At 65.6% G+C, this 27,860-nt stretch overlaps 3 protein-coding genes across 4 annotated transcripts; 2 read left to right on the forward strand and 1 right to left on the reverse strand.

Annotated features, from left to right (window-relative positions):
- Nucleotides 1-1,763: 1,763 nt before the first annotated feature.
- ARAP3 (ArfGAP with RhoGAP domain, ankyrin repeat and PH domain 3) lies at nt 1,764-18,617 on the forward strand. 2 transcript variants are annotated; one of them, XM_084295311.1, is made up of 34 exons: nt 1,764-1,884; nt 3,209-4,165; nt 4,694-4,755; nt 4,985-5,058; nt 5,263-5,333; nt 7,699-7,968; nt 8,198-8,267; nt 8,863-8,983; nt 9,181-9,368; nt 9,730-9,836; nt 10,091-10,290; nt 10,391-10,476; nt 10,596-10,778; nt 11,007-11,169; nt 11,439-11,555; nt 11,624-11,777; nt 11,948-12,050; nt 12,136-12,334; nt 12,409-12,472; nt 12,754-12,917; nt 13,053-13,265; nt 13,388-13,493; nt 13,939-14,086; nt 14,262-14,330; nt 14,620-14,694; nt 14,818-14,932; nt 15,046-15,174; nt 15,289-15,422; nt 15,508-15,590; nt 15,735-15,770; nt 16,285-16,348; nt 16,425-16,562; nt 16,798-16,836; nt 17,457-18,617. In XM_084295311.1, the coding sequence occupies exons 2-34, from the start codon at nt 3,249-3,251 to the stop codon at nt 18,024-18,026; spliced, it is 5,232 nt and encodes a 1,743-aa protein (XP_084151437.1). In that variant the 5' UTR covers nt 1,764-1,884; nt 3,209-3,248; the 3' UTR covers nt 18,027-18,617. The 2 variants fall into 2 exon arrangements, with proteins under 2 accessions (XP_084151437.1, XP_084151438.1); XM_084295312.1 differs by having other exon boundaries at nt 4,697-4,755.
- Nucleotides 18,618-18,852: 235 nt separating this feature from the next.
- LOC311214688 (proteinase-activated receptor 3-like) lies at nt 18,853-20,707 on the reverse strand (the record flags this gene model as incomplete). The annotated part of the gene is made up of 2 exons (XM_084295414.1): nt 20,625-20,707; nt 18,853-19,865 (listed from the first exon to the last, which is right to left on the reverse strand). The coding sequence occupies exons 1-2, from the start codon at nt 20,704-20,706 to the stop codon at nt 18,853-18,855; spliced, it is 1,095 nt and encodes a 364-aa protein (XP_084151540.1). The 5' UTR covers nt 20,707.
- A 1,661-nt stretch (nt 20,708-22,368) lies between these two features.
- Nucleotides 22,369-27,555, forward strand: FCHSD1 (FCH and double SH3 domains 1). The gene is made up of 19 exons (XM_084295325.1): nt 22,369-22,435; nt 22,561-22,658; nt 22,758-22,803; nt 23,682-23,755; nt 23,996-24,140; nt 24,223-24,359; nt 24,438-24,501; nt 24,600-24,728; nt 24,880-25,002; nt 25,093-25,188; nt 25,263-25,370; nt 25,466-25,570; nt 25,832-26,095; nt 26,201-26,284; nt 26,426-26,603; nt 26,681-26,886; nt 26,965-27,061; nt 27,132-27,199; nt 27,354-27,555. Exons 1-19 carry the CDS (start codon nt 22,415-22,417, stop codon nt 27,411-27,413), a joined length of 2,103 nt encoding a protein of 700 aa, XP_084151451.1. The 5' UTR covers nt 22,369-22,414; the 3' UTR covers nt 27,414-27,555.
- Nucleotides 27,556-27,860: the final 305 nt, after the last annotated feature.

Genomic DNA, 27,860 nt, shown 5'->3' on the forward strand with positions numbered 1-27,860 from the left:
CTGCTCCTCACCCTCCCTGCCCCTCTGCCGTGCCCCACAAAACCCCTGGGGCCGCTCAGCCCCATGCTTCCAGCTCCCCCATGGGGTAATCGCCCTGAGCCCCCCACCCTCTGCTGCTCCTGCGTGGAGGGACAGAGGGAGGGATGGAGGGATATAGGGATGTATGGAAGGAAGGAGAGGTGGCCGGGCAGCTGCACACATGGACCTTGGGGCAGTGTCATCATGGGGTTTCCTAGAGGCTGGAAGGAGCAGGCCAACATGCTGGAAGGATCCTAAATTCACTTTGATCTTAACTTCCTCCAACCCTTGCCTGCATGTTCGCTAAGCCCAGTCCCCTACCCCAGAGCTGTTTTCCCCAACCCCAGAGCTGTTTTCCACTCCTGCCCATCTTCCTCCCCCCAGGAGTGGGTGAGACCTTCCTGTTGTTGTCAGAGCCTCTAAATATAGATCCCATCAGCAGGTTGGCAGGTGCCAAAGCGATCAAGTGGAGTCCTTGAAAGCTGCACAGTAAGAGGCGGGCAGGTCGGAACCCCCCGAGGACCTGCATGTGCCCTGCCTCCACCTGGGTGCACAGGGCTGGGAGGTGCTGCGGGGTGCCGCGAGCACGGGTCGGTCCCACACAGCACTGCCCCTAGAACACGTGCCTCCAGCACTGCGGGATTGAAACCGCATCCTTTGCTGCCACCACAGCCTCCATGTGCAGCCAAGGGGCTTCTGCAATGAGGCACAGGGCACGGGGTGGGTTCGGAGGGTCCCTGAGCACCCTGAGGGTCCCTGGGTGCCCTGCCTCTGCACTCTGCCATGGGGAGGACCATGGGCACCCCCCGTGCCATCCCCAGCCCCAGAGCACCCAGTGGGGACAGGGGAGGAAGGGGGGGCTGCACCGGGGCTGTCACTGAGTTCTGCTTCTGCTTTGCAGGAGCAAGCCTGCGAGAAGGAGAAGCTGCATTTCCCCCCCTTGCAGCATGCACAGGCTCAGACAGGGTGGCTCTCGCACGCCAGGGGGGATCCCCACAACCTCCCCGCAGGAAATTCTGGAGCTGCAGGGATTAGAGGCGGCCCCGAGGTGCAGCACAGGGAGCCCCCAGGGCATGGAGCAATTATCAGCCTGGCCACAGGGCGCAGAGAAAGGCTGGAGGCAGTGAGATACCATCTCAGATAAGGGCAGGGTTGGGTAACAGCAGAGCTGGGCTAACTGTACGAGACTCTTGCAAAAAGCGTTGTGCTAGGAGCAGCCAGGTGGGTGAACGAGCAGGGTCCGTGCCGGGCAGGACCACCTGAGCCCCCCTAACCCATCCCCGTGGCCATGCCATCACCACCCCCTGGTCACAGCAGTGGGATGCAGGGTTGTACCCACAGAATCCCTTGTGGGAATCCCAGTTTTTCACCCGCCCAGTGCCCATCCACCTAAATGCCCTCAATGGCCTCGTTGTAGCCTCTTTTAGCCTGATTTGGCCAAGCTTTCCACAGCCTTCCCAGCACGCCAGTGTGGGACCGTGGTGGATGTGGCGATGCCTCCCACCACCTGCAGCACATAGGGCTGGGTGCACGCAGCAGCTTCAGGGATGTGCGGGTGCAGGGGGGCACCCAGGCTCCCCCCAGCCGTGCCATGGGAGCGGGACCCTCGCTGGGAAGAGGCAAGGGGAAGAGAGCATCGGGGGCAGCACCCAAAGGAGGGCAGAGCCTGGAGAGGGGCAGGTCAGGAGGGTGGGGACAGGGCTGGGGACCAGAGGGCTGGCCGGGAGGAGGGACCGGCAGTGGGAGGCGCAGGCTGGGTGCTGCCATCGCCGCGGGCTGAGCCCCCCGCGGCCGGCGGGGACACCTTGGCATCACCCCTGTCACCATGCTGCCACCGCGCTGGAGCCGGCCCCGCTGAGCCCAGAGGTGAGGGAGAGCCCCAGAGGGCATGGGACGGGCAGGCTTGGGGACAGGGGCTCTGCGGGAAGGGCCCATGCCCAGTGCTTGGTATGGGCTGGCGGGGATGCGGAGGGTGGCAAGGTGACAGCCGGGCTGTCCCCAAGAGCCCCCCAGCCAGCAGGGAGCCCCAAGGGGAGGTCTCAGGGCAGGAAAGAAGAGCTGGCCGCAGATCCCCCGGGGTGATACGGCCACGAGAAAGGGGGAAATTGCCCCATTTCAGCAGCAAGCTGGCAGGCAGAAGCGGGGACATCACCCTCCACCCTCCCCACCCCAGACTTTCATGTAGGTCCTACATCAACAAGCCACTTTCCTGCGGTGATGTCCCCATACCCTGCTCCCTGCGCCCATCCCGGCCACCTCCTGCTGCGTGCCTGTCACCGTCACCACGGGCTGTCACACAGCCATCCCCTTGCACCCTTATGTGTGCATTGCTCCCAGAGCACCGTGCTCCCCCCACGTGCTCCCCACGCAGCCCCTGCCCACAGTCCCACCGGCGGCAGCGGTGCCAAAGCGCCGGCGGCGGCGCAAGCAGGAGCCTGGGACGGCCGGGATACGGCCCCCGCCGGAGGGGGCAGGGGGATGCGTGGGAGAGCGCAGGCAGCAGGAAGGAAGCCTGCGCTGAACAATAGCGGGAAATGGAGGAACTGGAAAAAAAGAGCCTGTGGCAGCACACTCAGCACAGATGGTTTCGTGCGGAGCAGCGTGATTCATGGGAAAAAGGCCCTCAGCGCCCCGCGGCTCCCTCCGGCGAGGAATTTGGGGATGGGGGTCCCCGGGTGGGTGGGCACAGTGCTGGGCGCCAGCCCTGCGGCTCGCCCCGCGCAGTGCATCTCTCCCAGCCCGTGAGTCATGCTGAACTCTCCCATGCCCTCGCTGGCAGCCGGATAGATTATGGTCTGGCCCTTCCGGCAGCAGAGCCCTCCCTGAGTTGGCCGGCACCAGAGCTCGTCCCCTGGGAGGGGCCCGGCTGCTGCCCCTCTATCGCCGGCGGCAGCCCCCCTCCGACGTGCCTCATCCCTTCCCGACGAGCCCCGAGCAGCCCTGAGCTGCGGCCCCCGGCCTCGGCTCACCCGTGGTGCCCCCTGCTCGGTGCTGGCAGCCCCGGGGAGGGGCAGAGGAGAGGCTTTGGGCTGAGAAACAACAGGATGCGGTCCTGGCTTCGGGTGCTAGAGGTGAGAGGTTCTGGGCAGGGTGGCGAGGACGGGGGGGCCTCCAGGAGCATCCTCTGCGTGGGCAAGCCCCCGGCCTCCCCTCCTGCTGCCTCCTCACCTTTTCCTGCCTCCTTCCCCAGATGATGGGCTGAGCATCCGTCCCGGAGGCACCCCAGGGCCATGAGCTCGCCGTTCGGTCCTGACTCGGACATCGCAGACTGGCTGGCCACCATCCACCTGGAGAGGTACCGGGACGTTTTCAAGCAGCATGGGATCCACGTGGTCCGAGATGCCCTCACACTGGATGGCGATCACCTGCAGCAGCTCGGCATCACCGCCACCGGGCACCGCAAGAGGATCCTGAACCTGGCGCAGCAGACACGGTTGCGTGCGCAGCCCCGGGCAGGAGGCCCCCAACCCCGAGCCCCCCCGATGGGTGAGGATGCCATGAAAGCTGAGCCAGGAGCAGCCACCGATGCTTTTGGGATGCAGCAACGCGGCGCGATGCCCAGCCACGCATCATCCCTAGAGAAGGACCCATCCCCTCCCCTGGTGAAGCCCGTCCCCAAGCCCAGGACTGTTTTTTATCGCCCCAAGTCGGAGCCAGGCTCGGCACCCACACCGCCAGCACGCACCACGGCACCGGCACAGAGCCCCGATGGGGCACCCACAGCCTTCGTGGTGCTGGAGGGCTTCGTGCCAGGGGAGAGCTCCACGGACATGGAGAGCCCAGGGACAGCCACAGCCATGGGCACGGGGACATCCCGGCTGGAGGCACGGCTCCCCGCGGCCCCGGATCACGGACAAGCCCTGGATGTGTCAGAGAAACCCTTCCTGGGGGTCCCATCTGTCCCACCACGGCTCAGCCACAGGGTCGCAGTGGCCGAGCCCAGCCCTGCGAGCACCCCAGAGGGACGCCCCTCGCTGCCGGGCGCGGGGCAGGGCAGGCTGGAGATGGTGTCCAACGTCATCTATGAGGGGCTCAAGCCACCACCAGCACCCACGGAGGAATTGAGAGGGGAGAATGGTCCCCAGCACCGGGATCTTGCTCAGGAGCTGACCCCACAGGAGCTGACCCAGCTGGCCGAGAAGCCTGAGTAAGCAGATGCTTTCCTTTAGGGAGGGGAGGGGAGGCAGATCAGCCAGAACCGAGGACCCCCTACCCCACGGGACCCCAACCCTTGGGAGAATCACCCTCCCTGTGCCTTCCCCGGGCTCTGCATGGAGAGATCAGGAGGGAAACACATCCCGTGGGAAGCTGGGTCCCGGAGGGCTCATTCAGGTTTGGGGTGGAGGATGCTGCTGTCCCTCCTCGGCCCCCCAGGGCAATAGGGCTGGGGTCCCAAGCATGGTGAGGGGATGGCTGAGGGCTGGCTGGGAGCAAGGAGGGAGATGTTAGAGGGGATCAGGATGGAGGGGGTGGAAATGTATCCCCGGGAGATGCATCCTCAGTGGGGAGAAGGGAGCAGGCAGCAGGGCAGGGATGCTGCACATCCCATGGGGACAAACCCAGGCTCAGCCCTGGGCAGACGCGGCCCCCAGCCCACCAAAAAACAAGGAGGAACCCCTCCAGCTGCCATGAGCCCCCACCCGCAGCCAGAGTAACCCCTCTTCTGTTTTTCCAGCAGTCCCAGCTGGCCCACGGGGGTGCTCCCCCCTGTCCCACTGAGACCCACCGGCAAGCCAGGTAAGAGCCCCGCGCCCCCCGTGCACAGTGGGGACCCCTGGGGAGGGTGTCCCCAGGGACATGGGGACCCCCCATGTCCCATCATGCTGCATGCCCTGGATGGATGGAGCTTGCTGGGGGGTGGGGGGATCAGCTTGAGGGGGTCCACAGGGGTCCCCCAGGGTTGGCAGGTCACTGTCCTTCGTCAGGCACCGCTGATGGCCTTTCCTTCCCGTGTCCCTGCCCGCAGAGGTCGGCGAGCCGCCCATCAGCCCCTACAGTGAAACCACCTTTGTGCATGCAGCCCTGGCCCGGGAGCAGAAGGTGAGAGGGGGCAGCGGGGACAGCGTCCTTCCCCTGCCATCGCTCTGTGTCCCCCCAGACCCTGCGCACCGCGGTGGATGCAGCTGGTGGGGCCACGGTGCCTGGCTGAGCATCGCTGCTGGGCAGGGTGGGGGGCACGGGCTGAGCGCCCTGGCGGGGTGCTAGGGGGTCTGGGGCAGGGATGTGACCACTGCTTCCCCGCAGGGCACGGGCATCCCCTTGGGGCAGAGCTACGAGGCGGTGGCCGAGCTGGAGCTGGAGCGAGAAGCCCGCAGGTAGGCATGGGGGCAGCGAGGGTGCATGGGGCACCTTAAAAATACGCTTCTGAGACGTACTTTCCGTGAGTCCTGATAGCATCTCAGAAAGAGGAAGGAAAGCTGCTCTTCCCATTTCGGACGGGGAGGGTTCCTTTTCCTGTGTTGCTTACAGAGAGGGAGGGAGCTGAGCCATGGCTCTGCATCCCCCAGCTCCTGCAGCCAGCGTGTCCCTGCTGCCCCCTGCTTCGGGCTGGTGCTGCCCCGGGCTGGGCACGTGGTGTGCCTCGAACTTGGGCTGCGGTCAGCCCCAGCACTGCAGGCATGTGGGCTGCAGGGGGGAACTGAAAATACCTGGGAACGGGCTGAAGAAAAAGACCGAAATCCCCGACCTCCTCTGGAGCTGCAGCGCAGGGCCGGGCGCTGGTCGTGGTCTCTGCTGGGGGCTCACAGGGAGCCGGGACCCCCAGCACCCCAGGCACAGCACCGGGCACCCACTGCACTGCCCACACCTCCTGCAAGCATGGGCCTGCTGGTCAGAGGCAGGATGCGGCCGCCTTCAGGGTGTCAGAGGCAGCATTCACAGGTTTTCACCCCTGGTGGGGCTGCAGCGGGTTGAGCAAGAGACACAAAACCTCCAAAGACCTTTTGGGCTGTGCCCCTGGGCCCCATCAGCCAGGTGCCCCAGCGCTTTCCTTCCCAGATACCCATCCTGACGCCCCAGGAAAAGAAACCCTGGGCACGGTGTGACCCCAGCAGCTCATCATGTACCTCCCTGCCGGCCCCAGGTGCCCACCAGCAGGCTGACTGCCTGGCCCCGAGCCCCCAGCTGCAGCAAGCAGCCCCATCAGCAGCTCCTCAGTCCCGATGTCCCCCCTCCATCCCTGATCCTCCGTCCTCCTCCAGCTGTCCCACATGAGCAGCAGCAGTCTGAGATCACCCCAACTCGGTGCACCTCAGGTGTCACCCTCCAGGCTCAGCAGATCTGGAAATACCTCCGGTAAAGGGGCCTTCCCTGCTGAAGAAGCTGGACACCGGGCTGGGACTCCAGCCAGGCAAATCACCCGGCCAGAGCTCTGTTATGATAATTAAATAGCAATTCTGGCTGAGCTCTGAGCCTCCCAGCCCCTCGTGGCCATTTCCCGAATTTTGTGCAGACACTGGAGCCAGACGGGCCATTGTCCCTCCCAAGCCACCTCCTCAGCCCCGATGCGGGACACCCGGTCAGGACCCTCTCCCAGACCATGCTCAGTGTTCCCTTTGGTGAGGCCTGGGGCTGTCCCTTCACTGCTGTCCCTGGTGCTCCAGCCCCAGCCTCCCCTCCCTTGGCCCCAATTCACCGCAGTGGCGGCGGACCTTGCATAAAGGCAAACCATTTTGTGTGGTTTCAGCCCAGCATCTTCGCAGGCCAACTTCAAGCCTTGCTTCGAGCCTGTGGTTCAGGGAGATCTGATGTCTGATGGCCTCACAAGGACACACGAATGGCCCAGGTCAAAGCACAGGTCCACGCAACACCTTGGCTCCCATGATGAGGTGCTGAAAAGCAGATCTTTGGAGAATTTATGATGGGGGGAGTGCATGGGATAATTCTCCTCCTCTGAAAGCATTTCTAGACCATGAACTTGTAAGCTGGAGGAGGTTTCTCATGTGCAGTAGCCCCCAGTGGATTTCTCCACAAATTTCTCCATTTACAACACCTCAAGCATGGGGACTCCCCCACACAGCCTCTTTCTATCTGGCTCTGGACCCCACTCCTGTTGGTGCTGTCTGGGACAGCATCCCTCTCCTGCATCCCTCTCCTCATCCTGGTGCTCGGTGCCGGTGCTGCCGCCTCCTGCCCATCGCCATAGTGCCTGGGCAGCTCCCCCGTGACCATCAGACATTTTCCAGTCCGCTTCCTTTCAGGGAATGAAAAGCAGCTCTCTGAGGAAGGGGCAGGCGCAGTGGTTTATTTTTATGATTTCCTTTTATTGTTATGGCTGGATGGTCTCGACAGGCCTCTCCTCACCGGGGCTCCCCAAGAAAACAAACTGACGCCAGAGCTCCCCCTGCACATTGTTTTTTTCCCAGACCCTGTAGCTGGGCATGAGGGGGACACCCCGGGGCCACAAATACTAGTGGGGCTTGGGGAGAGACCATCCTGGGAGCCAGGATGGGGGCAGCTCTTACCCAAGGTGCAGAAGACCCTTTTACCAACTGCCCCCAGCCTCGCCATCAGGCAGGGAGGGCTGCTGGTGGCCATGGGGCTGGTGAGCACCAAGCCCTCATCCCGCCCCACTCATGGAGATGCAGAAACCCAAGGGGCTGGGTGTCCCGAGGAGCCCAGGATGAGGCCAGGAGCAGTGAGGAACATCTCCTGATGGTCCCACGGCCCCGTTCCTCGCAGGACGAGCAGCGAGTGCAGCAGCGAGGGGAGGAGCGAGGACGAGGAGACGCGCACCAGGCTCATCAAACGCATCGCCCAGAACGACACGGAGGGGTACTCCACCGTGGAGGCTCCGCGGGCCGAGGGCACCCCGTTCAGCCTGCCACCACATCTCTACCCCGACGAGGTGCTGGATGACCTGACCATCTCCCCCTACGCGAGCTACACCTCGCTCTCCGAGCCCCGGCCCACCATGCTCAGCGGTTGGCTGGACAAGCTGTCCCCACAAGGGTACGTGCCCACCACGGGGCGGTGATGGGTCCCCACGGTGAAGCCCCCTTGGGCAGGGTTGGTGAGGTGGGCACAGGGGTCTCAGAGCCATCCAGAGCTGCTTGGGTTCTGGGTCCCGTCAGTGTGCTGTGAGGGTCCTTGTGCAGCACCTCTGGGGTCTGTGTGTGGATGTGGGGCCCTCAGGGGACCACCCTTCTCCTAACAGCCCATTTTTCTGCCATCCCAAAAGGAACTATGTCTTCCAGAGGCGCTACGTCCGCTTCGATGGGAAGAACCTGATGTACTTCAGCAGTGAGAAGGTGAGAGGGGGCAGGAGGGGGCTGCACTGTGCTGCCTAAGCAGGAGAGGCTGAGAGCTGGGAGTTTCAGCCTGGGGAAGGCACAAAATAAACCAGAGGAGGCTCTCTCTGAACACCTGAAGGATTTCTGTGCTCTGTGGGTGACTCAGAACTGGCAAAGGTTGCCCAGAGAGGCTGTGAAGTCTCCATCCTTGGAGTCTCCAGTCCACACCCTGGAATATCTTCAAAAACCACCTGGATGTGGTCCTGGGCAACCTGCTTGAGCAGGGGTTGAAGCAAGTGGACCCAGAGGTCCCTGCCAGCCTCTGTGACCCTGTGGCACAACATCAGCTGCCACTGCCCCTTGTCCACCTTCTGCAAGGAGTCGGCACAGCCCCAGCATCACCAGGGTCAAGCTGCCGTGTCCCTGCACCCAGGGGACCTGCCTGGCCCTGAGTCAGTGGCACCGAGGGGAAAGGGCCCATGTGTGGCCCCAGAGCAGCTGCTATTGCTGGGGGCTCCTGCCCATTACCAGTGTTTGGTACTGGTGTGCCCAGTGAGGCAGGTGCGGGGGTCCCAGGGCACAGCAGGGTGACCCCCCCCGGGTCTGCTTTCAGGAGTCCTACCCCAAGGGTGTGATCCCGCTGTCCGTCGTCGAGATGGTCCGTGCCAGCAAGGACAACAAGTTCCAGGTGGTCACCAGCCACCGGATCTTCGTCTTCCGTGCCGAGAACGAGGGTAAGCCAAAACCTGGGCTGGGGCCATCGGTCCCCAGGGACCCATCCCTGCCTCTGTCCCACAGCTTCCCCAGGGCAGCCCTGTCCCCACAGCGGCCGTGCTGAGCAGGGGACGCCCGTCCCCACCATGCTCTGCCCCATAGCAGGGCAGAGGGAAGGGCTCGGGGCTGCCCCCTCAGCCCTGCCCTCCCCATGCAGCCCAGAGGAACGAGTGGTGCTCCACGCTGCAGAAGAAGGTGACTGACCAGCGCCTGGGGGGCTCCCGGCCACGGCCCCCCAACACGGCACACTGCCAGAAGTCGGGGACCCTGGAGCTGAAGGGCCAGAAGTCCAAGGTGTTCGCAGCCCTCAGCCTGCCCGAGATGTGGCTGTACAAGAGCGAGCAGGTTGGTGGCATTGCCCCGGCACCCACAGCAAACCCCACAGAAATCCCACCTCCTGTCTGCTGAAGTTTCTCAGCATCGTTTGCTTTTTTTGGCCAGTTTTCCTGGTGTGCACTAAGCCACCCCAAGCGGTTTTTGCTCAGGCTGATACTTGCTGTATGAGTGTTCTTGGCTCGGTGATGCCTTTTGTTTTAAGATGTGACCTATCTGCAGGATGCTTAAGCCAGACCGGGCAGGATGGGTTGGAAGGTGTGGGTGCCAGCTCTAGGTGGGCCAGGCAGCGCAGGGATACAAGGCTGGAGGTGCTGGGTGCGTCCACCGCGGCTGTGGGCAGAGCCAGCACCGGCGTCGCTCTCATCTGCAGTTCTTCAAGATGGGCATCGGCATCTGCGTGATCGAGATGCGCGGTTCCACCATCCGCGAGGCCAAGAACCGCAGCTTCGAGCTCATCACCCCCTCCAAGATATTCAGGTACTGGTGGCGGGAGGGACGGGGACAGGGACAGGGACAAGGAAGGGGACAGGGACGGGGACAGGGACAGGGACAGGGATGGGGACGGGGATGGGGACAGGGACGGGGACAGGGATGGGGATGGGGATGGGGACAGGGACGGGGACAGGGATGGGGATGGGGATGGGGACAGGGACGGGGACAGGGATGGGGATGGGGAGCAGCTGGCTGCTGGAGCCAGGATCTCTGTGAGCATTGGCCGCTTGTGCCCACAGCTTTGTGGCAGAATCGGAGCGGGATAAGCGGGAGTGGATGGAGGCCCTGCAGGAGGCCATAGCTGAGATGCTCTACGACTACGAGGTGGCAGAAAAGATCTGGTCCAACAAAGCCAACAAGTACTGTGCAGATTGCCAGGCTCAGAACCCCGACTGGGCGTCCATCAACCTCTGCGTGGTCATCTGCAAGCAGTGCGCAGGCCAGTGCATCGCCCCGGGGGTGGGCAGGGTGCGGGTACCACCTGGCAGCAGTTCCCCTGGCCCTGCCAGAGGATGCTCACCTGCCTGCTCCCCCCACAGGACAGCACCGCAGCCTGGGCTCCAACATCTCCAAGGTGCAAAGCCTGAAGCTCGACACCAGCGTCTGGTCCAATGAAATCGTGCAGGTAGAGGCACTCAGGGTCCCTGGGGCAGAGCAGCAGCCCCGGGAGCTCCATGGGGACACAGGGATGCCGGGCATCCCCTTCTACCTGCTGCTCACCCTCACTGTGGGACTCTCCCCCAGCTCTTCATCGTGCTGGGCAATGACCGAGCCAACCGATTTTGGGCTGCCCGCCTCCCCCCCGCCGAGGCTCTCCACCCAGATGCCAGTGCCGAGCAGAGACGGGACTTCATCGCCCGCAAGTACCGGGACGGGCGGTACCGCCTGCCCCATCCCCACTACGCCACCCAGGAGGAAGTGCTCCAGGTAGGGGCCACCACGGGGTGCCTGCAAGGTGCTGGGGGGCTGGGAATGACCCCGGATCTCCACATCTGAGATGCCAACACCTTCTGCTTGGTTGATGTGCCTATGTTCCCATGCTGGGCTGCCCCATGGGTGTGGGGGTCATTGTGTCCAGCTTTGAGCACCCCAGCAGCGGGATGGGGCTCTCCATTAGCCAGGACGTGGTCCCTACGGGTGCCTGTCTCGTTCCAGGCACTGTGCGCTGCGGTGGCAGCCCCAGGCTTGCTCAAGACTATCCTGCAGTTCTTCTCCTCCTCGGAGGCTGGGCTGGCTGCTGAACCTGCAGCCTACGAGATGGCCCCAGGGGCTGACCCATGGTGGGATCTGGAGAGCAAAAGGCCCAGGAACCATTCAGGTAACTCGAGCCCCTTCAAACTGTGATGGGGGTCTTCCTCCTTGCTGCTGCCCCTGTGCACCGGGGCTAGGGACAGCCAGGGCATCGGGGCATGCCCAAGGGCACCCCTCCTTTGGGGTGGGGCAGGGTGGTGGCTACCTCTGGAGCCCCTTTTTTGGGAGCCCCCATGCCTGGAGCATCCCTTTGCCTACACCTATATGAGTGGGGGTGTCACTGCCCCTGGTACCCACATTTTGGTAGGTGCCTCCTCACAGTGCTGTTCCTCACAGGGGAACCAGGTCCGGAGGGCGTCTACAACGAAATCACGCAGCCGGTGACACACAGCGGGTACCTGCACCGGGCCACGGCTCCCCCCCGGCTCCCGGGCACCAGGAAGAGCAGAGAAGGTAAGTGTGGGGTGCATGGGAGAGTGTGGGGTTCCCACCCCACCAGCACTAACTCCACCATCCCACAGACTTCCAGCGCGTCTGGTGCTCGCTGGAGAAATCCCTGCTCTTCTTCGAGACGGAGAAATGCACCGAGCCCCTGGGCCACATCGAGAGCGGGGAGCTCCTCTCCCTGGGCGTGAGCAGAGCCCAGGCACCCACCAACCCAGGCACCACTGAGAGGTATCCCCAGGGTGCCCCCTCCTCGGCATGGGTGGACCTGCAAGGCTGGGGAGCCCATGGGCATGCAGAGGGCAGGGATGGGCACCGCAATTTGCTTGGTGGCTGGGCACATCCCGAGCATCTCTGGGTGCAGGGAGGGAGCAGCCCTGATGGTTTCTCATCCTCCGCAGGTTTCGCTTCACCCTCGAGCTCTTCCTCACTGGGGAAAAAGTGCAGCAACTGGGGGCTGAAAGTCCCGAGACGCTGCAGGCATGGGCAAGCACCATCGGCAAGGTGAGCCGGGCACCGTGCTCGGTGGGGACCTGTCCCCGTCCTGAGCCCTGCCTTTGCCCATCTCATCTCTTGTTCCATCCCACAGTGGTTCACTCCCGTGAGCTGTCACTGCCTGCTGGGCTACGAATTCCAGCGAGCGGGCCAGCTGCGCTACAAGTGCATGCTCAACCCCGAGCGCTGGCAGCAAGCCTTCTTCATCCTGCAGAAAGCCCACCTCTTCATCTGCCCCGCCGAGGAGGACGGGGCCGAGGACAGCATCAACCTGCGGCGGCTGCAGGAGCTCAGTGAGTGCCCGGGCTGGGTGCATGGTGCGTGGCCGTGTCCCCCTCTGAGCCCTCTGCTTCTCGCCCCCACGCAGGTCTGGTGCCCCCCACAGATACACCGGAGAAGAGGGAGATGCTGCTGCTGGTGGAGATGGGGAGGTGAGAGCTGGATGTGGGATGGATGGGGAAGGTGCTGAGCAAGCTCGGCTGATGCTGGGATGAAGACATTGGTGTGGGGGCCGAGGATGATCCTGAGCCCACCACGGAGATGCTGCGGGGGTGGAGGCATGGTCATGGACAAGGGGCTTGCAGAGGTCACCCTGGCTGGGGGTCTCTAAGGGTTGGGTGCCCTTTGGCTCAGGCTGGCACGTGGGGCAGGAGGGGACAACCCAGCTCCCTGGCAGCCTTCATTCCCAGTTCTCCACCCTTGTTGTTCTCAGGACGTTTTACCTGCAGGGCTTGTCACGGGCGGACACAGCTGCATGGTACGCTGACATCCAGGCAGCAGCAGGGGGCCGGGGCAACGCGCTGCGGGACCAGCAGCTGAGCCGTGGGGACATCCCCATCATCGTGGACAGCTGCATCGCCTTCATCACGCAGTACGGTGAGCGCGGGACCCACCCCAGCACTCATGGGGTGGCCGAGGGGCACGGATAAGAAGCCCCTCTCTCTGGACACCAGCCCTGGTGGGGACATGCTGGGCAGGAGCAGGCCCCGTGACGCTGCGCCCCTTCCCCAGGGCTGCGGCACGAGGGGATTTACCGCAAGAACGGAGCCAAGTCCCGCATCAAGGTACTGATGGAGGAGTTCCGGCGGGACGCCCGCAACGTCAAGCTGCGCATCAGCGACAACTTCATCGAGGACGTCACCGACGTGCTGAAGAGGTTCTTCCGCGAGCTGGAGGACCCTGTCTTCACCCATGAGCTGCACCCGCAGTGGAAGGAGGCTGCGAGTACGTCCCTGATCCCGTGCTGGGTGTGCAAACAGTGTCCTGTGGGACGGGGTCCCAGTGCCAGGCCGGCTCTGGGCCCACCAGCCCCAGTGATGGTCCGTGGCTTGTTCTCCTCCCTGCAGAGATCTCCTCCAAGCCCCAGCGCCTGGAGCGGTACAAGGAGCTCATCCATCGCCTGCCTCGCCTGAACCGCAAGACCCTGGCTGCCCTGATCGGGCACCTCTACAGGTCAGCGTGCCACCTCCCCAAGGGGTCCCCCAGGGTGGCACCTCCCCGGGGAACGCTGGATCCAACCCCTGAGAGCCAGGCAGAGCCCAGTGCCCCTGGGACAGTGCTGGGAAATGCGGGAACATCTGGGACAGCTCAGACGTTCCCAAGGTTGTCCTGCAGTAGGAGGGAGGTTTGGGACTAGGGGACACCCCCTTGTAGGACGTCGACTTCACCCAGTGCCCAAAAAAGGGGAAAGAAAGTAAATTCCCACCCCTGACTCAGCGCACGGCAGGATGGCAGCTGGCAGTCCTGGAAACAGGAACTGCCCAGCGGGAAGTTCCCAGTCCTGGTGATCCGGGGAGCTGGGGAGAAACAGGCTGGTTTTGGGGTAGAAGAGGGTGGCTGGGGCCAATGGCCCCTCCAGAGCGGAGCCAGCCCCTCACTGCCTCTCTCCCTGCCCCAGGGTGCAGAAATGCGCAGACCTCAACCAGATGACCACCAAGAACCTGTCGCTGCTCTTCGCACCCAGCCTCTTCCAGACCGATGGCAAAGGCGAGCACGAGGTGAAGGTGATGGAAGACCTCATTGACAACTACGTCAGCATCTTCAATGTGAGTGCTCTGCAGGTCCCCCCTCCGTGCTGGCCCTGTCCTTGTCCCTGCGTGTCCTCCCACGCTGGCCCCTGTCCCTCAACCTGCATCACCCATCCTGGCCCTGTGGCCCCCGCCCGCTCCACACTGACCCCATGTGTCCCCTCTCTCTCCCCATCCTTTCTTCCTCTGGCAGATTGACGAGGACCAGGTGTCCCAGATGGAGCTGGAGAACAGTCTGATCACCACCTGGAAGGACACCCAGGTACTAGGGATGCACTGACCTTCAGCACGACAGGGCCCTGGGCTGGTGGGATGGATGGGGATGCACCCCGCTGCATGCTCTGGGTCCCTGCTGTCCCACACCTGGGACCTCCCCGTGGTGAGGCCAGACATTTGGGGAAGGATCTTCTCCCCCTTGTCTCCCTGTCATCCATCACCTTGAGGCTGAAGCCCAGCTCCAGCTCCTCAAGATGCCATCCCCAGCCCCTGGGGAGCGGGGACGTGCACAGCACCTGTGCCATCACGGCACCAAAGCCACCCCTCTCCCACAGCTCTCGCAGGCTGGGGATCTCATCATCGAGGTGTACCTGGAGCAGAAGCTGCCCGACTGCTGCGTCACCCTGAAGGTGAGTCCCAGAGGACGGCCGTGCTGAGGAGGGGTGGTGGGACGTGGCCTCCTGGTGCAGCCTGTGCCTGGGTCCCTTCCTGCCACCGCCCACCGCAGCTCCCCCCTGTGTGTCCGGCCCCAGGTGTCCCCCACGATGACAGCGGAGGAGCTCACCAACCAGGTGCTGGAGATGCGCAACGTGGCGACCAGCCTGGACATCTGGCTGACCTTCGAGGTCCTGGAGAACGGGGAGCTGGGTGAGCACCAGGGGGCTGGGGATGCTTGGGGGAAGGTTTGCTGCCAGGAGCAAGGGGGACGGTGGCTGGAAAAGGGAAGGAACATGGTAGTGACAGTGTCCCTGCCCCCTCAGAGCGGCCCCTGCACCCCAAGGAGAAGGTGCTGGAGCAGGCGTTGCAGTGGTGCAAGCTCCCGGAGCCCAGCTCTGCGTACCTGCTGGTGAGGAAGGTCCCCATCAGTGAGGCCAGCTGCCTCTTCACAGGTGAGGTGATCACAGAGGGACACAGCACCCATGGGTGGCCCCAGCCAGAACCCATAGTGGGAGCCCCCTGTGATTAATCCCAGCCCCCTGACCCCCATCTTTTCCACCGGGCAGGGGCCAAGCGCGAGACCCCCAAGTGTGGGCTGCTGAAATGCCGCGAGGAGCCCCCCAAGCTGCTGGGGAGCAAGTTCCAGGAGCGCTACTTCGTCATCCGGGACCGGCAGCTGCTGCTGCTCAAGGAGAAGAGGGTATGGAGGGCTCAGAGAGGGGGACCTCGGGGACCACAGTGGCATGGTGGTGGCCACAGAGGTCAGCCGGGCTCTCTGTCCCCAGAGTGCCAAGCCGGAGCGCGAGTGGCCGCTGGACGCAGCCAAGGTTTACATGGGCATTAAGAAGAAGCTGAAGCCACCAGCACAGTAAGTGGCAGCCTCCTGGATGTGGCCCTGGGGCACGCACCCCCCCCAAAAGCTGTGCCAACAGCAGGCTGTGGGGCAACCTGACCCCTGCGCCCCGCTGCGTTGGGTGATGCCGCCCCACTGCCTGCCTCTTCCCTTCCCCAGGTGGGGCTTCACACTGAGCCTGGACAAGCAGCAGCTGTGAGTATCTGCACCAGCTGTCCTGGGGCTGGGGGTCCCCTTGTTTAATGGGGCCAGGATGGCCAGGTTCCATCCTGCAGGGTCCTGAGGGCAGGGCAGAGCTGGTGGGACACTTGAGGGACAAAGCGGTGTGTCCCCATGCTCCCTGGCACAAGCTGGGGACCAGGCTAGGGGGGGAATCCACCTCCCCTTCCTCGCCAGCACCCCTGGGAGATGCATCTCCAAGTACTGGGCTCTGGTGGGACCTGCCCAGGTGGGTGTGCCACCCGTGTGGCTGTGTCCCCATGCAGCCAAAACCAGGCTGGTGCTGTGTTCTGAGCTGAGCTGCCTCAGGGGGGCTGGGTTAGCTCTTGCCTTGCACCAAAGCAGTTGTTTGGACATGCAGGGTGTTTTTGGGGGGTGCCCCACCAAGAGGAGTTGTGCTGGCAGCCCCTGACTCACAGGCAAGGTGACAAGGGGACCCAAACCCCACTGTCCCTGCTGCCTGGCAGCTCCTCAGCTGTCTCCTCTGCAGGTACCTGGTGTGCTCGGGGCAGGCTGAGCTGTGGGACTGGACCACCAGCATCCTCAAGGCTCAGGTGGGTGCAGGCAGGGCTGGGTGGGGAGGGGGCCGGCCACGCAGCCTGGTGTGACCCCCCCCTTTCTGGCTCTCAGCACGACGACCTGCGCCCCGTCATCATGCGCCGGCGCTCCTCCTCCGACCTCGCCAAGCAGAAATTCGGCACCATGCCCCTGGTGCCCCTGCACGGGGACAGCACCGACGCCACCATGCTCTCTGCCAACCAGACCCTGGTAAGACCCCGGCACCGACCCGACCCTCGGGTGCTCCTGCACCCACCCGTGTCTGTGCACCCACCCAGGAGCCGAGCGGGTGCTTCAGGTGTGCGTCCCCATGCCTGGTGTGTCTGCATGCTGTGCTCGTGTCCGCTGCCCCTCCGTGCCCCCCCTGCCCAGGCAGGTCTCCCTGCACCCCCGCCCCGCTCTGTGCTATCAGGTGCTTATCTCTGCCTGTCTCCTCTGTTTCCAGCTCCGCCTGCACACACGAAGGACTTTGTCCATGTTTTTTGTAAGTACCCGCATGCGTGGGGCGTGTTCGTGCTTTGCGTTGTGCATCCCGGCTCCGGGGGGCGAGGGCTCGCCCACAGCATCCCGCTGCCACCCGGGGACGTGCCCGCACCGCCCTGCTCACGCTGTGCCCACCGTCCTGTGTGTCCCACCCCAGGGCTGGGGGCTCTGCGTGGTCCTGGTGTGCGCAGCCAAGAGCAGGGATGTCCAGTCCAGGTCCTAGCACCTCCCCAGAGGGGCTGGATGTAAGAAATGTGAGGAAGTAGGGTTGGGTGCTGCTCTCCATCAGGTTATTTTTGCCTGGCCATGTGTCATCTTGCCTCACTTGGCTTTGTGTGTGGGCACCCGTGGCCTTTTCCCCCCCGCATTACCACTGCCAGGGGCTGTGGGACAATGCCCCCACTTGGTGACACTGATCTGGCCCCACTGGAGCCCAAAGTGCCCCATCTCTGCTAGCCAAAAGGGCAGCAGGGACGTGTCCAGGGACCCAAAGCAGGGCCAGTGCCCCACAGGGGCTCTGCCTGGAGCATCAGCCCCACAGAAGGAGGGCAAAACTCCCCGGGCAGCACCCTTGTGCGGGCACACGGGCACTGCCCTCACCCCACTCCCCGTCCCCCCCAGCCCATGAAGGTCCACCAGGACTCCCTGGAGGAGGAGCAGCAGGAGAACGAGGCAGACACCGAGCCCGTCTACGAGGAGGTGGGAAACTTCCCCGAGCTGGAGGCGCTGGAGCTGGAGCGGGGGCTGCTGGCGGACCCCTCGGCCGTGCCCCCCGTGGACAGGTCCAAGAAGCCGACCCCGAGCCCCGAGCACCCCCCGGCCCCGGCGCTGCGCTCCTCGCTGCCCGCCAGCCCCGCGCAGAGGCCGCCGGGCCTCACCGTCACCAAAGCACTGTCCCTCGAGTGGGGGCTGAACCTGGAGTGTGACACGGCCCCGTCCTGCGGGCCCAGAGCCACCCACACAGCCTCTCTGGAGAGGAACACGGAGCCGTCCGCGGCACCGGCTGGGGACCAGGAGCCAGTGGCCGTGCTGGAGAGCAGCCCCGGCACCGAGAGCTCGGTCAGCAGGAAGAGGAGCATGCAGCTCTCCGCGTCCATCAACGAGAAGCTCATCCAGGAGCTCAGCAGCATCATCCTCAGGAAGAACGAGGGCCAGCCGCCAGCGACGGGGCCAGGCCAGCCGGTGACATGACCCGGGGTGGCACCGACCTGGGGGTCAAGTCACATCTGGTGGCAGCAGTGACGGGGAGGGGACTGCAGAGCCAGCACCCTCCTCCTCCTCCTCCCGGCCTCCCCCCGGGGCCGGGCTGGGAGCAGGGACAGGTGGGGACCAGCAGCCGGCACGGTGCCACCCCCCTTGGGGGCACAGGGGACGATGACGTGTGTGTCTGCGTGTGTGGACAGGACACCCGCTGCTGCCGGGCTCAGCGCCGAGGGGAGCGAGTCATAGGGAAAATAAAAGCAGAACTGCGATGCTCGTGAGCATCAGACGGGGCACGTGGTGCCAGGGACACGGGGTGCACAGGGTGCAGCCTTCCTCCCGCGTGAGCTCTGCCCAATGTCTCCTCCCCAGCCCCGGTCCCCTGGCACAGGGTCGAGGCACCCGTGTGCCCCCCCTTTCCCTTCCTGCACGCATCGTGGGGCATTTTTGGGGGGTGTCCAGCAGCGGGGCTGGCCGCGTGTGCCCGGTGCGTGGTCCTGGCGATGGAGGACAGCTCCTGCCCAGCTGGGGCGTTTATACCTGCTCCTTGCACCAGCAGGGAGAAATAAAGGTTTATTTGGACTCTGGGGGGTTTGGTCACCGCAGGACGAGCGGTGGGGGACACCGGGTGGGGAGGGACCCACGGGACAGGGGCACGGAGGTGGCAGCACCAGGAATGGGGCAGTGGGGACCGTGCTGCCGAAGGTTTCGGGGCAGCAGCTCTGTCCCCCCTTGGGTCATTCCCAGCTGGGGACGGGGGGCTCGGCGGGGGTGAGCCCTCTGCACAGGGGACACAGCCCCACGTCCCCAGCCCCACCTAGAGCTGGGTCTGCTCGCTGGACCTCAGGCATGAGGCTGCCTTCTCCCACCCCCTCCGCGTCCGGAGCCGCTGGGGGCAGCAGCTGTTGCGGACCCAGCCCCGAAAATCCCGGGAGACGTAGAAGTAGATGAAGGGATCGAAGCAGTTGTTGAAGGCGCTGAAGGCCAGGGCCAGCGTGTACCAGATGTAGGCGGTGTTGCTGCACACCCTGTCCTGCAGCAGGTAGTGGATGAAGAGCAGCACGTTGCTGGGGGTGAAGCAGAGGATGAAGACGAGGAAGACCACGGCCAGGACGCACACCACGTGCCGGTAGTTTTTGTTCTTGGCCAGCAGCCGGGCCAGGATGCAGCTGTAGAAGATGGTCATGAGCACAAAGGGCACGCCGAAGCCCAGCCCCACCAGCGAGAGGAAATAGGACTTAAAGAACTTTTGCTCGTCCTTTTCAAGGACATCATGGCACGTCGTGATGTTCAGCTGCGAGTTGTGCTTTGTCTGGGGGTAGAAGAGCAGGGGGCTCATGCCCAGCACCACCAGCAGCCAGATGCCCACGCAGACGCCCGCCTTGCCCCACGTCCACCTGGAGCCCCTCAGCGCAAACGGGTGGACCACGGAGACGTAGCGCTCCAGGCCGATGCAGGTGAGGAAGAGGATGGAGCTGTACATGTTCCCGTAGAAGAGGGACACCGTGGCGCGGCACAGGTAGTCCCCGAAGAGCCAGTGGTTGCCCAAGAGGTGGTAGCAGATCTTGAAGGGCAGCAGGAGGACGAAGAGGAGGTCGGCGCCGGCCAGGTTGAGCAGGAAGAGGGAGCTGGAGCACCTCCTGAAGTTGGCCGCCAGGACCCAGCAGGCCACAGCGTTGGCCGGCAGCGCCACGAGCAGCACCACGGAGTAGAGGGCGGGCAGGACGCGGGTGGACATGGTGCCGTTGAGGAAAGCTTCCACGGAGGCGCTGGGGCACTTGGCTTCTTCCTGGGGGGTGAGGGGCCACAGGACGCGCCCCTTGCCACGGGCTGCGGAGGACACGAGGCGTGGGGATGGGCTGAGAGCACCTCCCGGTGCCCCTTCCCCACGGGGACCCCCAGGAGCTGTCACCTCTCCCAGCGGAGGTGGCTCCCTGCAGCGTGGGCACCCAGGAACCCGAGCACCCCGCTGGGTGCAACCCGGGGTGCCTGGGATGAGGGACCCTGGGGGGTCTCCCCCAGGTTGGGGGGCACAGGACACGGCCACCCACACCAGGACAGGGCTGGGACGAAGCCACCAGGGTCCTGCCTCCTCCTCCTCTTCCTCCCGGTGCAGCCCTGGCCGCACGCAGCTCGCCGGCTCCCTGTGGTCGGAGGCTTTTCCCCTGACGCAGCAGCAGGGAACAAGCAGGGACCCAAAAAAGCCACCGCCGAGCAAGTGACAGCCGGCCCCTTCCTGCAGCCGGGGCACCGCAGCCCCCCCAGACCTCCCCCTGAATTTGGGCCACCGCATGCCTGGATGTGCCCCTGGGACCCTGCATGGGGACAAGGTGCCCTGCGAACCCTGCCACCACTCCCGGGACAGGGGACAGGGGACAGCGTGTTGCTTTTTGGTGCCGGGAGGGGAAGTTGTCCCCCAGCACACCTGGACCAGATGTCCCCTGGGCTCAGGGGTCTGCACCACCAGAGCTGTCACCATGTCACACAGCCACCCCCTCCGACTGCCAAGTGTCGTCCCCCCCGTCCCGCTGCGCCCAGCCCCATATCACCCGTGTCACCGCGCCAGGGGACAGCCACCAGGACACTTACCCAGGGGGAGCTGGGTGGCCAAGCCGAGCAGGAAGGTGGCGGCGGCGGTGGCAGCACCAGGAGAAGTCACCGGCAGGGACATTTCGGCAGGGTGGCCTCCACCAGAGCTGCGTGCCCTCGAGAGCCACGGCCAGGGCTGGCCCCGCCGTGCGTCACCGCGGCTGGACGGCCACCGGCTCCCTTCCTCTTCCTCCCCTGCCACGTGCGTGCTCGCTGCCCCCGTTCCCGGCAGCCCGGCGGGATGCGGTGGCCGGGGGTGACTCCTGGGGACGGGGGGTGACCCCCCCCCCCCGGGGATGTCACCGGCTGTGGGGGACAGGGGGGTTCCCAGCCTCCTGCATGGACGGGCTGGGGAGGAGGAAGCAGGCACTGGTGGCTGCGGGGGAGACGATTTGCAAACCGCAGCAGGGAGGTGACACGCGACGTTCGCCAGTGGCGCAGGGACATGCTGGGAACAGATGTCCCCGGGTCTGGTGGCTTCGGATGAGCCTGTTCCACACCGCCAGTGGGATATCCTGCCATCCCCTTCCTGCGCCCAGCCCGGTGCTGTGTGGCCCCTGGGACATTGCCCTGGCTCCCCATGTCACCCCGCAGCTGGTGACAGCTGGTGACACGGCACAGAGCAAAGCGTCACTGGGCAAAGGGACAAAATGCCCCCCAAAATTCCCTGAGGGGGCAACAGGGATGGCAGGGAGCCCCCCAGGGACAGAGCACGGGACGAAAGGGCCAGCAGAAAGAGAAGAGAGGGGCAATGGGGACAGGGGGACATGGGGACAGGACAGGGGGGTGAGGGTTGAGGGGACCCTCATGGCACTGTCCCCCCCACCCGTGTCCCTGCAGCAGGGGCTGGCTGGGCCAGGGTCCCGGCACCCTTGCTGCAAGGGGTGGCAGTGTCCCCACACCCCACATGTCCCCGCACCCCACATGTCCCTGTGTCCCCCTGTCCCTGTGTCCCCATGTCCCCATCTCTCTGTCCCCGTGCCCCCTGTCCCAATGTCTCTTTGTCCCCTGTCCCTGTGCCCCTGTGTCCAAACCTCGGTGTCTCCATGTCCCACTGTCCCCCTGTCCCCATGTCTCCCCATCCCCATGTCCCTTTGTCCCCATATCCCCATGTCCCACTGTCTGTGTCCCCCCGTCCTCTATCCCTGTGTCCCCACATCCCCCTGTCCCTGTCCCCGTGTCCCTATTTTGGTGTTCCCATGTTCCTGTGTCCCCTGTCCCCGTGTCCCCTTGTCCCCATGTCCCACTGTCCCATTGTCTCCATGTCCCATTGTCCCCATGTCCCCATCTCAGTGTCCCCATCCCCCTTTTTCACCCTTTTTCCCCCGACCTCTGTCCCCATGTCCCTATCTCGGTGTCCCCATGTCCCCCCAACCTCCCCATGCCCGCATTGGGTGTGGGGGGGAGGTGACAGCACAGGGGGCGGAGCTTACCCCGGTGGGCGGGGCTTATCGGGCGGGGAACATACCGAGTGGGCGGGGCTTCATGGGGGGGTGTGGCTGTGTGGGCGGTGCCGAACGCGCGCGGGGGGGGCGTGGCCTATTGAGGAGGGGCGGTGCCTAACGCGAGGGGGCGTGGCCTAACGCATAGGGGGCGTGGCCTATTGCGGAGGGGGGCGGTGTCTAACGCGGAGGGGGCGGTGTCTAACTCATAGGGGGCGTGGTCTGGTGCGGAGGGGGGCGGGGCTTGTTGCGGAGGGGGCGGGGCTTTCCGGGGGCGGGGCGGGGCCGCAGTTCCGGGCCCGGCAGCCGCGGGGGTCGGGTCCGGGGGTACCGGGGGGTGCCGCGGGGATGCAGCCGCCGCCGCGCAAGGTGGGCGCGGGGCCGGGGAGGGGATGGGGATGGGGATGGGGATGGGGATGGGGATGGGGATGGGGATGGGGACGGGGGGTCCGTGGCGTGCCCCGGGGCTGAGCCGAGCCGTGCCGTGCCCGCAGGGTAAGCTGAGCCAGGAGGTGAAGCTGCACTTCCTCGAGCAGCTCTGCGGGCTGCAGGGCAAGCAGCAGCGGGACGCCGAGCTGCTGGAGGACATCAGGTACCGGGGGGACGGGGGGTACCGGGAGGGTACCGGAGGGGTACCGGGGGGGTGCCGGGGTCTGCCACCAGCCCCGCTGCCCCCCTGCTTCTCCCGCAGGTCGTACAGCAAGCAGCGCGCTGCCATCGAGCGGGAGTACGGGCAGGTGAGGACGGGGCCGGGCTGTCGGGAACGGCCCCGGCCCCTCGGGGGGGCTCCCGGTGCCTCCCCGGGGTGCGCGGCCCTGCGGGGATGGGCACGGGGAGGGGGGGGTGGCGGCCCGGCCCGGCCTGTGCTGGGTCATCGCGGGGCTCCAGCACCGCAGCACGGCCCCGCTGTGTCCCTCGGGGTCGCGCTGTGCACAGCCGGCACCCCGCGACCCTCACCTCGTGTCCCCTCTGCCACAGCCCCTAAGGTTGTGGCAGTGCCACCACGCCTGGCACCCCCTGCCCTGACCCCTCTGACCTCCCTGACCCCTCTGACCCCGTGACCTCCCTGACCCTCCAACCTCCCTGACCCCCTCTTCTCTCCCCCAGCAGCACCCAAGGGGCTCCAGGGGGTCTCGTCCCCCCGCTGTGCTGCACCTCCTGCCTCCCTCCTGCTGCTGCCCCGCTGCTTTCCCGGCCGCTCGCCTGCTCTGTGCTCTCGGTGGACTCTCCGGTGGGTGCAGCACCCCGCGGGGACTGTCCCCATGTCCCCCCGCGGGGCTCAAATCGCTCTGTGCTTGGCTTTGTTGGGGCTCCTCTACTCTGCCTTCGCAGCTAGCATCCCTCACCGATGTCCCCTTCCTGGTCCTTGCTCCTTGTTCCTGAAAGCCACCACCTTGGGGGCTTTCCTTTACCCTCCGCACACCCTGGTGCTGCCTTGGGGCCAGCCTTTGCCTCCTTTCCCTGCACGGGCTGCCTTCTGCCCCCAGCCTGGCCCCCCGGGGACACCCACAGGGTGGGCAGCCAGCCCCAGGGACCTGCTCTCACCCCCGGGGTGGGTGGCAGGGTGCCGGGGTGCCCAGCGAGGGAGCAGCAGTGACAGCGGGTCTGTCCGCAGGCCCTGCAGAGGCTGGCCAGCCAGTTCGTGAAGAGGGACTGGCAGCGGGGCCGCAGCGATGCCGGTGACTCCAGGTGAGCTACAGGGGGATGGGGACAAGGGGCAGGGGTTGATACATGGCCCTCCCGGATTGGAGATGGCAAATGCTGGCCAGGATTTGGGTGCCTCAGGGATGCAGCCGTGGGTGGGATGTCCCCATGGATGCGGTACGCGGCTCAGCGGGGATGGCAGGGGCTGGTTTTGCTGTTTTTTGGGCATCCCCAGAAGCACAGGAGCCCCACGGTGTGGCTGATCCCCTGCCCTCATCCCTGCAGGGGCGTCCTCACTGTCTGGAAGGGCATCATCGAGGGCACCACGTACGCCGGGCAGGCCCGCGTCAACGCCTCCGAGAGCTACCGCAGCCTCGCCACCGAGGCCGCCAAGACCGCCCGCCTGTCCAAGGAGAGGATGCTCAAAAAGGTACGGGCTGAGGGCACGTCCCCACCCCGGGACAGGGTAAGGGCAGTGGGGATGTGTCCCAGGGCTGACGTCCCCCTCCCAGAGCATCGAGCAGCTGCAGAAGGCGCAGGCAGAGCTGCTGGAGACGGTGAAGGAGCTGGACAAGGCGAAGAAGGAGTTCACCCACCTCCAGCGCAGCAGCGAGGTGGCCAAGGACAAGGCGGCCGACGTGGAGGCACGGTGAGGAGGGGACAGGGGCTGCAGCGGGAGTGGTGGGGACATGAAGGGGGGGGGTCACGCTGTCCCCGTCCTCCCCAGGCTCCGCAAGAGCGACCGGAGGATTTTCCACACCAAGGCCAGCCTGCAGAAACTCAGCGCCAAGGTGGGCAGCGCGGGGACGGCGAGGTGCCCGGGCACGGGGGTGGCACGGGGCGGTGTCCCCCACCTCGTCACCACCCCTCGCTGTCCCCCGTCCCCCAGTTCTCCGCGCAGCTGGCCGAGTACTCGAGGCAGCTGGTGGGCGTGCAGAACGAGTACGTCCTGACGCTGGTGTCCGCCAATGCCCACCTGGACCACTACTACCGCGTGGAGCTGCCCGCCGTCATGCAGGTGGGAGCTCTGGGGGGACACAGCCCCTGGGCAGGGCACGGCGGGGGTCTCGCAGGGCTGGGACAGGTCCCTGTGCTGTCAGCGTGGTCCCCTGCCCTGTCCCTGAGGGGACACGGGGGCCGTGTGGGGGTCTGCCACTGTCTTTCCGCAGGCCCTGGACGGCGACCTCTACGAGCGGCTGCGGGACCACTTGAGCACGGCGGGCCAGGCGGAGGTGGAGACCTGCAGGGCCACGCAGGAGTGGTTCCAGAGCGTTTCGGAGGCGGCCACGCGGGTAACGCCACCCGTCCCCGGGTCCCCGATGGCTGGCAGGTGGGGACGGGTGAGCATCCCTCCCCCAGCCCCCTGCTTCTCCCCGCCGCAGGTGTGCCGGGAGCAGGACCTGCTCCTCTTCCTGCAGGACCACGCCGCCTTCACGCTGGCACCCGAGCAGCGTTTCCAGCTCACCGGCATCCCTGAAGTAGGTTTGGGGGGCAGTACAACACGGGCAGGCCGCACACCCAGACCCTTCCCAGCCACCCTGTCCTCGCCCAGGTGTCCCTGCTGGAGCCGGAGGACGGCGGGGCCAGCCTGGAGAAGGAGGCCCGGCGCTGGGCCACGCGGGTGACCCGGGACAGCAAGAACAAAGCACACGGCGAGGAGGTGGGTGAGCGGCCGAGGCCGTCCCTCCTGGGGGTCTCAAGGAGGGGCAGCAGCCGCAGCCCCATCCCACCGCCCCCCGTCCCGACCTGCCCCAGGTGCTGCAGAGGCTGGAGGCCAGGAGGCAGCAGGTCTCCGAGGCGGAGGTGGCCACTGTCGAGCGGCAGATGGAGGAGGTGCGAGAAAATATCCGGAAGGCAGAGGTGGGTCCCGAACGTGCTCGGGGTGGCCTCGAGGTTTGTCAGCCCCGAGGGGTTTTGGGAACGGGGGATACAGGGACATGGAGCTGCAGTGGCAGCACGGTGCTGGGATGCTGTGCCACGTAACAGCCATGCTGGGGGCCGGGTGCTTGGGGATGGGGCTTGGCTGTCCCCCACCCCACAGCGGTCACCTTATCCCTTGAAAACATCCCTCCCCATCCCTGCCCTGTCCGTGCCATTATCCCCTCCTGGTCCGTGCATCAGGTCGGCAAGGCGAAGGCAGAGGCTCGGCTGGCCCTGCTGCGTGCAGCGGGGCTGGATGTGGACGCCTGGCTGGCTGGGGCTGTGAGGGCGGGCGAGGAGCACCCACGGACCCCCAGCAGCACCCGGCCAGGCGAGGAGGAGCCCGCGGGGCTGGACCCTGCTGAGTTCGATGACTACGACAGCGACGAGACGTTCGAGGATGCTGAGCCCAGCCACGCCGCCCGCACCTACCCCTACACCTGCCGGGTCATCTTTGGGTACCAGGTAAAGCAACGGGTGCCCTGCCCGCATGGGGATGGCACAGCCAGCCTGGCTGTGACACTTTGTCCCCTATCCTGGCTGTGACACGCTGTCCCCTGTCCCCCGCAGGGCCGCCAGGCGGATGAGCTGTCCATCGCGCAGGGAGAGGAGCTGGAGGTCATCGAGGATGGTGACATGGAGGAGTGGGTGAAGGTGGGTGTGGGCAGCCGGAGTGGACCGGGGTCTGCCCTCGGGCTCATCCCAAAGCTGGGGGCAGTTTTGGAGGGTTCTGTGCCAGGGGGACCCGAATGCCATCATGTCACTGGGATGGTAGCGTGGCTTCTGCCCCACCAGGCTCGGAACAAGGCAGGCCAGATCGGCTACGTCCCCGAGAAGTACCTGCTGTCCCTGGGCTGTGTGGGCAGCGAGCCGAGTTTGGCCACTGGGACCGGTGTCGTGGGCCCCTCGGGGGCCGCCCTGCAGCGGCAGCTCTCCAGCATCATGACTGCGGAGCTGGTCCTGGAGCCCGGAGGTGGGTGTGTGGGGCATCATCACCCCGGGATGGGGCTGTGGCACCTCGTCCCATGGTGCTGAGCCCCCTCCCCGCAGCCTGGCTGGTGAGAGCCCTCTACGACTACGAGGGGCAGAGCCCCGAGGAGCTGAGCTTCCCCGAGGGTGCCATCATCCGCGTGCTGCCCCGCGCCGAGGACGAGGTGGACGACGGCTTCTGGACGGGGGACTTCGACGGCCGTGTCGGCGTCTTCCCCTCGCTGGTGGTGGAGGAGCTCACCGGGGCTCGGGGGACAGCTGGGCAGGTTGGTGACAGTGGCCATGGCTGCAGGGGGGTCCCGGTGCTGCCAGCCCTGCTCCAACACTTGGCTCTGTGCTCGCAGGAGCTGCCCTCGCCGTCCCCGCCGCCCTTTTCCCCACCCGGCCTCGTGCCTGGCACCAGCCTGGGCTCCAACCCATCTCCCGAAACTCTGCTGGGAGGTGAGTGCTGGGGGTTGAGGGGTGTCTGGGAGGGCCCACACAGCGTGTCTGAGCTCCTGCGTGGGTCCAGCTGGCAGGCAGGAGGGCACGGGCAGCGGGCAGAGCTCTCCGGACCTGTCGGCCACCCGCATCCGTCCGGTAAGTGCCCCTTCACTGCGATGATCTCCTCCCCAAATCCTGTCCCGGGTCCCCACAAAGGGGTTGTGCATCCCCACAGCCTCTGTACTGTGGGTCAGGGCAATGGGGAGCCCCCAGCCTCAGTCTGTGGGCATCTCCTCTCCTCTCCTGGCAGCTCCGTGCGCCTCCCCCACCGCCCGGCAGAGCCCCCGAGCCCGAGCTGGACTTCAGCTGACCCTGGGGGTGTCCCTGGCCCTCCCCGGGCTGCACAATCTTCACCTGAGCGAAACGTGCCCCCCACCCTCGGGCTGCTCCCCTGGGGCAGGAGGTGGTGTGGAGGGGAGCAGGACCTGCCCTGCACCCCGCTGTTCCCCGAGCTGGTCTCTCTGGGGGCCGCATCCTGCCCAGTGCTGCTTGCAGGGTGCTCCTGCACCCCTGTATGGCACCGGGCAGCCGTGCCCCTGCCCCTCGCCCACAGCATTACTTCCCCAGGCCCCTCTGCCCCTCCTCGTGCTGGGCACCGCACCGTGTTCGCTGCGGGCAGGGGGTGGCCGTGCCCCAATAAAACCAGTTCGCTCCACCACTGTGTTCAGCAGCTTTAATGGTTTTAGCTCGTCTATTTACAGTGCACTTTAACACCAAAGCTCGCCTTGGGGGCCGGGTTGCCCTGTGCCAGGGCAGG

This window comes from Netta rufina, assembly GCF_964035555.1.
Source record: "Netta rufina genome assembly, chromosome: 14".
In the NCBI taxonomy this organism is placed as follows: domain Eukaryota; kingdom Metazoa; phylum Chordata; class Aves; order Anseriformes; family Anatidae; genus Netta; species Netta rufina.

What these genes read in the sequence shown, in the direction of transcription:
- ARAP3 (XM_084295311.1), top strand. Translation starts at nt 3,249, where the DNA reads ATGAGCTCGCCGTTCGGTCCTGACTCGGACATCGCAGACTGGCTGGCC. An exon ending in CTGGAGCGAGAAGCCCGCAG is followed by an intron (nt 5,334 to 7,698) that starts GTAGGCATGGGG and finishes CGTTCCTCGCAG; the next exon opens with GACGAGCAGCGAGTGCAGCA. An exon ending in ACCCCCTCCAAGATATTCAG is followed by an intron (nt 9,837 to 10,090) that starts GTACTGGTGGCG and finishes TTGTGCCCACAG; the next exon opens with CTTTGTGGCAGAATCGGAGC.
- FCHSD1 (XM_084295325.1), top strand. Translation starts at nt 22,415, where the DNA reads ATGCAGCCGCCGCCGCGCAAG. An exon ending in TGCAGCCGCCGCCGCGCAAG is followed by an intron (nt 22,436 to 22,560) that starts GTGGGCGCGGGG and finishes CCGTGCCCGCAG; the next exon opens with GGTAAGCTGAGCCAGGAGGT. An exon ending in AAAATATCCGGAAGGCAGAG is followed by an intron (nt 25,571 to 25,831) that starts GTGGGTCCCGAA and finishes TCCGTGCATCAG; the next exon opens with GTCGGCAAGGCGAAGGCAGA.